At 46.5% G+C, this 8,527-nt stretch overlaps 1 protein-coding gene across 1 annotated transcript in view; it reads left to right on the forward strand.

Annotated features, from left to right (window-relative positions):
- The first annotated feature begins 58 nt into the window (after nt 1-58).
- Nucleotides 59-8,527, forward strand: part of POFUT1 (protein O-fucosyltransferase 1) — a 31,647-nt gene continuing 23,178 nt past the window's right edge. Inside the window, exons 1-3 of the mRNA XM_006881433.1 lie at nt 59-227; nt 2,250-2,371; nt 7,857-8,039. Coding sequence (XP_006881495.1) covers nt 95-227; nt 2,250-2,371; nt 7,857-8,039 — 438 coding nt within the window. The 5' untranslated portion in view covers nt 59-94. The remainder of the gene's footprint in view (nt 228-2,249; nt 2,372-7,856; nt 8,040-8,527) is intronic.

An 8,527-nucleotide genomic window follows, 5' to 3' on the forward strand; every position in this document is an offset into this window, starting at 1 on the left:
GGGCAGCGCGCGGGGGCCGCCGGGAGCGGGGCGGACGCTCGCTCCCTCCTCTCCCCGCCTCCGGGTCGCGGCGCGCTTGGGCTCCGCAGCCGACATGGGCGCCGCCGCGTGGGCACCGCCGCCTCTGCCGCTGCTTTTGTCCCTCCTGCTGCTGATTTTGCCTCTCCCTGGGCTGCCCGTGGGCTCCTGGGATCCGGCCGGTTACCTGCTCTACTGCCCTTGCATGGGTAAGGCCTCCCGAGCCCTCTACACGGGGAAACTGAGGCCGGGAAAGGAGAAACCACTTCTCCGAGACGGCCAGTGACGCCTTAACAGATCCAGGAGGGAACCCCAGCACGGGGACAAGGCATGCTCATATTTTGGCACCAGTTGCAGGGGCACTGAGGGGTCACCATGTCCAGTCTTCCATTTTACAGATGAGAAAACCGAGGCCGAGAGAGCCTGTATATCTCCTTCTAGGAGCTGCAGCCGGTGATGGGCGGAGCTATGGTCCAAGGCCGCCCTGAGTCTAGTAAATGAAGCTGGTGGGGAAGGACTTGATGTTGCTTACCCACTCTGGCTCCAGGAATTCTTTCATTCATTCAACAAGTATTTATGGAGTGCCTGTCTGTGCTGGGAACTGCTTCTGAGCCGGGGATATAGCGGTGAATAAAACTAGTGGGGGAAGAGGACAGAGGAGAAAAGATAAATAATGATCTTAAATTACACAGCCTCTTAATCAAACCTATAGCTGGCAAGTCTGTTCCACTCATAAGGACCTGCTTTCGGATATCCAAGGCTGTAAACCATTACAGGTGGAGCTCGCCTGTCTTTGGTTGATTCCTACCGCTGATCTTTTGGTTTGTTGCCATATGGGTTTCCACTAAGTCACCAGGGCTCCTTGCAAGGTATCTTCCACAATGTTCAATGAGAAAATAAGCTTGAGCACGATAAGGCAGAATCTAAAGGTTGGTTGAGGACTGCAGGTTTAATGGAGTGGTAGTTCATTATTGTAATCATAATCACCCCGCAGTTGGCCCTGCAATATCCCCACAATCCAATGTGCAACAGCCTAAATTCATGAGGTTTTCATTGGCTGAATTTTGGAAATTGATTGTCAGGCCTTTTCCCCAAGTCATCTTAGTCTGGAAGGGCTGCTGAAACTTGTTCCATATCATTGCAAGAGGCAAACCACAACCAACGAATGAGTGCACGCTGCACATGAGATGCCTTGGTTAGGTGTCAAGCCCAGGTATCCTGCATGGAAGATGAGAACTCTACCACGGAACCACACCACCATTCTTTTTTCGGACCTTCCAGTGGCTCTCAGGCTCCTGACCATGACCTTCAGGACCCTGCATACTTTGCCTTTTTTCTTGTCATTTACATCTTGGCTGCTTCTCCGCTTTACCAGCTGCAGCCACACAGAGCTCATCTCTTTTCCTCAGACATGGCTTTCCCCTCTGCCTGGAACACCTCCTTCACTTCAGTCTAACCAGCCCCTTCCTGTCCTTCTGACCCCAAATGTCACCAAAAAAAGACTTCACTGACCTCAGCCTGAGTAACAGCATCCTGATTATTCTCCATCACCGAGCATTTTTCTTCTTTCCTTCAAATGTTAATTTTTTTCTCTGTATTTGTTTATATGCCCAGTGTTTTCCACATCTAGACTGTAGGTGTCATAAGCACAGAGACTTTGTCGCTCTCCACATGACTGCATCCCAGCACCTAATACAGAGTCTAACAGATTGTGATCCTCAGTAATATTTGTGAAATGATGGGACGCTGGGCTGGGGTGACAAGAATCAGACAGGGTCCTTGCTCTTGAGGTGTTCACAGGCAAGGAAACAGCCAGTTCAAAGAAGTAGGCAAGACCATTCAAGGAAAAGTAAAATGCCATAACTACTCAAATTCAAGGTCAGGCAAAAGTGAGGAAGTAGTTAATGGAAGAGTCCCACTGGATGAGACACTGGGGTTGGCCCTTGATTTGCAAGTGGGTGAAGATAGAGATGGAGGGCAGAGTGAAAGCAAAGACGTGGTAGAGGAGTGAGAAGTAGAGAATATGTTTGGGAAACAGCAAGAATCTGGAGTGACTGAACCCCAAGGGGCAGGGTCTAAAGGGCCTTGAATGCCAACCCCAAGAGTCCAAACTTGATCCCATGCTTCTAGGTCATTTGACTTCTTAGCTTCCTGGCTTTAATCATGTCTGAGTTTCTGTCCTTTCTGAGCTCAGCATGATCCAGGCCTCACCCCCAGTATACCATTTCCAGGGCGCTTTGGGAATCAGGCCGATCACTTCTTGGGCTCCCTGGCATTTGCAAAACTACTGAACCGTACCCTGGCTGTGCCCCCCTGGATTGAATACCAGCATCACAAGCCTCCCTTCACCAACGTGAGTACCACATGCCGGCCCCAAGGCTTGTCCACCTTTCCGCAGCCCTCCTCACCTCTGCTTGGCTCCTGAGTCTTTCTCTGAGCTTTACCTTTCACTCTCAGGCTTGTCCCACCCCCACCTACAAATCATTTTCCTGGCATGACAATGGCCAACATTTATCCAGCACCTGCTGTATGCCAGGCCTTGTTTTGACAAGGCAAGAGGCTTTGCTTATTTCCCTGTTACCACATCCCTGTGAGAGTAACCTCTGATCATTTTTGAAAGAGAAACCTAGGCAGAGGGTCGTTAATAATGTGCTTCTTCACCCTGTGACAGAGAAACTGCACAGACTGAGACCAACCAGGGCTGGAGATAGAGGCCTCAAGTGTAGGTCATGGGCCCTGGAGGCAGACAGACATGGATTTGAATTCCTGCTCTCTGCCTTTCACAGGCTGTCTGGCCTCCAGGCAGGTTACCTAACTTATCTGAATTCTAGTTTCCTCATTCTATAAAACTCTCAGAGTTGTTAGGAAAGCTTTAACGGAGATAACGTATATAAAAGGCTTAGAGCAGTACCTGGTGCTAGATAAGCATGTGTCTAGCTGCCTTCACCCCCTCCCTATAGTTTTCAGTTGTTAGAAAGCCTGACCTTTGCATTTGCCTGGAGTGCCTTTCCCCTTCCGTCTAGATCTGGCTAACTCTTACTAGTTTAGCAAGCTGCCACTTAGATTCCTCTTTCTTGGGAACATCCCAGCCCCAGTCAGTCTGGTTAGTGCCTCATACTGGAGACTCCCTTTAACAGTCCTAATGCTCAGCACCCTTGTAATTCCTCGTTAGCCTTGTTTCCTCCACTGACCCAGTGTCTATCCCTGCCACTCCTTGGGAGAAAATGTGACCAACAGCTGCAGCATGAAAACCTTTTGGGGTAGCTTCATTCTGTAGTCCAGGGTCACTGTGCATCAAAAGGGACTTGGTGACAATGGAGCCACAAGTTTATGTTCAAAACACTTCTTCGTTTTAATGGTACAGCCTTTTTCTCTGTATAGTTTGTCGCCGCCTCTGTCCCCCTTGGTATGTCTGTATTTAGAGAGGCAGTGAACAGCAGTTAAGAGCCAGAATGCTCGACCCCTCTGTGCTTCAATTTTGTTCTCTTTAGAATAGGCTGATCATCATTGTTGCCACCTTCTGGGATGAGGATTAAAATGGGCTCCTGACTATGACATGCTTTAAATGTTGTCTGTCTCAGACTTAGAGTCAAATGAGCACATCATTGTAAAACGCCAGAGGATGTAACTAGAGCTCTGGTGGCTTAGTGGTAAAAAGCTGCACTGCAATCCTGAAGGCACGCAGTTCAAATCCACCAGCCCCTCCGAGGGTGAAAACCTACTGGGGTCCGACTTGATGGTACAAAACAACGATAAGAAGTAACTGGAAGTTGTTGGCAGTTTCTGATTCCTTTTCTGTTGCCGTTTATATACAGCCCATCTTTCTTCCTCTGTCTTGCTTGCTCTCCCTCCCCTTGTGTCCTCAACTAAGATTCTTTCAAAGTGTCTCTTTGTTTTTCTATGTCTTACTCAACTTGTCCTGATTGGGTTCCCCCTTCTCACTGTACTATTATTACTGTTCTGTTTGAGGTCACTTGCCAAATACAAGAGTTATTTCACAGTCTTCATCTTGCTTGACCTCCCAGTGGCATTTGACCCCTACACCCATCTCTCTCCTGGACTTCTTTACTCCCCTGGCTCCTGAGACACCCCACTCCGTCCCACACCCCATTTCTGCCTCTACCTCTGCCTCAACCGTGATCTCTCAGCATTTTTGGAGTTCTGTGGTATAAGCAGTTGACATGCTCATTTGCTAATCAGAAGACTGGTAGTTCGAGACCACTCAGAGGTCTCGCAGAAGACAATCCAGGCAGCCTGCTGCCAAAACATCCACTAGCCCCTCCAAGGGTGAAAATCTACTGGATTCCGACTCGATGGTCCAAAACAATAGGGCGTTGAGAGCCCTATGCGAGACTGTTCAGCTCTGACACACACTGGGTCTCTGTCGGTTGGAGTTCACTTAATAGCAACTGATTTTCTCAGCATTTTTCTGCTTCTGCTGTTTCGGCGTGCTTCTTTCTGCCGCTGGTGTTTGAATGTTGTTACCACTTTCCCTCCTGTTTTCTTTTTTGCTGTGTGATTTCAGGTGACTGACCTAGTTTCTGTGTCTCGGTGTCTTCATAAGTCAACTGAAGATGGTTGTAGTCCTGCCTCTTAGAATGAAATGAGCAAATTCATGTTAAATGATGAGTCCAGAGCCTGGTACTGAGCCAGCACTCTAACCATTTGTTGCTATTGTTACTATATTTGTTTTACTATATATAGGTATTTTGGGGTTTCCCCCCAATATTAATAATATTTTTAATAAGAAAAATGTGACTGGAAAATGTTTCTGGGTTATTTTATATCTGTAACTTACTGCCATTGAGTAACTGACTCAGATTACTGGGGCTGTACTTTTTTTAAATTTTATACCCGTTTATTTACAAAAAGGTTGTATACATTGTTTTTCACCACGATATATAGTTTTAAGGGAGCGCTGGTGGCCTAGTGGTAAGGAGTTGCACTGTTCAAATCTACCAGCTGCTCTGTGAGACAAAGATGGAGTCTCCTCCTATGTGATTTATTGCCTCTGAAAACCGCCTGGAGGGAGGGTTCAGCTATGACTTAGTTGTCACTTGATGGTACACAATAACAATATATAGTTTTGCACATATGTGATACTTTGTAGCTTTCACCATGTACTTCCTAAATTTACCTGTGGCCTGAGTTCTCCACTACCTACCAGCCTGTGTTTCTAACTCCTAAACCCTTGAATCTACTTAGATATCTCATAGACATCCCTGGTTGAGGAAGCCGGAACTGAACGTGGCTTCTTTCCCCTCAAACCTATCTTCCTTTATTTCCAGACTTAATTTATGTCTCCTCTATCAATCTGAGTGTCAAGCCAGGAACCTGGAGGTCATCCTGGTGTCCTCCTTTCTAGGGGGGCTCAGGCCGTAACCCCTGCACTTCTTTCTCCTTTTATGTCTTTTAGCCTGTTTATGCCTCTCCATGTCTCAGACTCATAGGAGGCACTTACTAAATACATGTTACTTGAATGAACACATAGGACCTGTGTAGTAGCCTCCTAATTCTTCTCTAATCTTAACTTCCATGTGTTCTTCCCTCTACCACCAGCTTCATCAAATGGGTAAATCTCATATTATTTCTGCTTAAAATCTTTGGCAGTTATTTCATTGCTAGTAGTTAAGATTCCCAAAGTCTGTTCCATGACACACCAGTGGCTCATGCTGAAAGGATTCCGCGGTTAAATGAGTTTGGGAAATTGCATTCTCAGTTCCCTAGCCTATCTCCACCCCTAAACTTAGAGATCCCCAGTGCACTCTGGCCCTGAGATGTCCTGCAGTAAAGAAACCAGCTTAATCCAGCATTTTCCAGGCCTATTTGACTGGAACTGTTTTATTGCGGTATACTTTTCTACCCAAGCTAGTGGAATATGCTTGGGAAATACTGGTAAAGTCTAGATTTTGTTCCATAATGTTCTAAACTCAAAAAAGACAAGCCACAAAAAAATCTACAAAACCCACTGCCGTGGAGTCAGAACTGGCTCTTGGCTGATGCTCTACTGGGTTTTCAGAGACACAGAAGAAGATTGCCCATCTTTCTCCCATGGAGCAGGTGGTGGGTTCGAGCTGTCAAAGAGAATGCCACCTTTGAGTTAGCAGGACCACTCCCTACCCCCTAGTCCACCAGAGAGCTCCCATGGTGCTCTAAGGAAAATGTTACCATCTAGAGAATTACAGAGATTAATTCTACCACCATCCATGGGCTCACATCTAGAGGTTACCGTTTCCACATTTTCTCATTATTACTCTATTTCTTTTTGTTAGTAGAAAGAAAAACACCTTTTTTGTTTGTTTGTTTATAGAAGAAAATAGGAATCTTTTATAAAAGGAATGACTGATAAATCTCTCTTTGCCCCTGTGGTGAATTCTTATTCCCTGTCCGCTTCCCCCATGACCTTGGCCTAAAGGGAAGCACTGTCCTGAATCTCGTGCACTTGGCGTGACTCCTTCTAAGTTCGTTCCTGTTCTTCCTTCGTGGCTTGTACGCATCTCCTGGGGCAAAGTGCAAGAACTTCTCTTCGGAGAAGAATTAGGGGTGGAAGGAGTGCTTTAAATTCTGCTCAGTACTGCCCGGTTGGATTTCATAGTGGTGTTGCAAAATATACCAGCCATAGATCAGAGTCAGGAGCTCTGCTGACCCAGTGGATGAGGAGTTGTGCTGCCAACACAGAGGCAGGTGGTTCAAATCCACCAGCTGCTCCTTAGGAGTGAGATGGACAGTCAATTCCAGTGTAATTTATAGCCAGTGAAAAACCCTGGAGGGTCAGCTATGCATTGGTTGTGACTTGACTGCAATGAGTTGATGTTGTTGATACAGGAGAGAGACCATCTCCACTTCCTTTCCAACAAAGAGAGCTAAATTTTTGCATTTCTGTTGTTGTCAGGGTTAAGAAGTAATAACTTGCTACAATTTTATCTTTTTCCATCCTCCTCCCTAGTTCCTAGTAAGGTTGTACATCTTTTGCCTGCAGCTTCCTGTTTGGGTTGGTTTTCTTTCTTTCTTTGAGAATTTTCTTTACTTCATTGCTGTTATTGAGAATATATGCAGCGCCCTGAGCCCCAGGCCATCGCCAGTTCCGCCTCTTGGTGACTCTCTGTAGACTTTTCACAGCTGTGAATCATCTGGATGGCAGCAGCTCCTTTTCTCCTACAGAGCTGCTGCTGGGCTCAAATCCTTGCTTCCCAGTTAACAGCCCAGCACCTAACACACTGCACAACCAGGATGGCCAACAAAACACACACCAGCTCAGGAGCTTTTGCAGGTAAAATTCAGTAACACCGATGCCGACCTTTGCGTTGCAAAACCCTTCTCACACTCCTTTGCTGGCGGGTTCCTCTCCCTGTAACAGAAATGCACTGTCCCTAAGCTTCTCATTTAACCTTTCTAATTGTTTTTGTCAGTTTCATCCAAAGGTGATGGTTCTTAAAGGAACATAATGCTCAAGGCAACATTTTTACTAATGAAGCAAAACTATTTTAAGAGGACTCGAGGGGTTATCTTCTGTTAATGTCTGATCTCGATTATCCCAGAGCCTAGGGATCCCTAGTCCTAGGGATTTGCATGAGTTTCTTTTTTCCATGAATTGCTCACTTATATTTTTGGCCTTATTTTCTCTAGAGTCATTTGTCTCAACGTGAAGGGTCTCCCTTTTTCTCTGTCCCCCCACCCCCACCCCTACCGTTTAGTTTATCACTATCTTCTCCCAAGCTGCCTGCTTTCTCAACTTTGATGTCTTTGGCCAGAAGTTTCTCCTTGTTATGTAGCATTCTTGGAGGGTGTGGGTTCTTAAAATGAGTGTCTCTAACACATCCTCTTCTTTATTTCTGTAGCTCCACGTGTCCTATCAGAAGTACTTCAAACTGGAGCCCCTCCGCGACTACCATCGGGTCATCAGCCTCGAAGACTTCATGGAGAAGCTGGCTCCCACCCACTGGCCCCCTGAGAGGCGCGTGGCATACTGCTTTGAGGTGGCAGCCCAGCGGAGCCCTGATAAAAGGACATGCCCCATGAAGGTGGGTCTGATGGGGCTGGGGGACATCTTCTGTCCACTCTGCATCCTCTAGGCTCCTAAGACAGTGAGCAATGGCATTATGTGGGGGGGAGGCACCAGAAAGGCTTAGAATAGGAAGATGAGAGTTAAGTCTCATTTCTGGCATTTGTCACCACTGTCACTTTAGGCAGATAACTTTGCTGCTGTGAACTTTTTATTTCTGCCTACAGAATAGAGATGCCCTGGAAACCCAAGTTCTTTATAAACTTTCATTAAAATCTCATTAAAAAAAAATAGAGATGCCCATCCCTGCTCTGCTGATCTCATGTGGGCCAGGTGTAAGTTGTTGTGTTGTTATGTGCCATCGAGTCACTTGCGACTCATAGCGACCCTATGTACAAGAGCTCTAAATGCTGTTCTATCCTGTGCCAACCTAGCCATCTCAAACGCACTTATTCCCACCGCTCCAGTCACAGAATCGATCCATCTCACCAAAGGTCTTCCTCTCCT

This window comes from Elephantulus edwardii, unplaced genomic scaffold (genome assembly GCF_000299155.1).
Source record: "Elephantulus edwardii isolate Elephantulus edwardi_28Jun2011 unplaced genomic scaffold, EleEdw1.0 scaffold00015, whole genome shotgun sequence".
Lineage (NCBI taxonomy): Eukaryota > Metazoa > Chordata > Mammalia > Macroscelidea > Macroscelididae > Elephantulus > Elephantulus edwardii.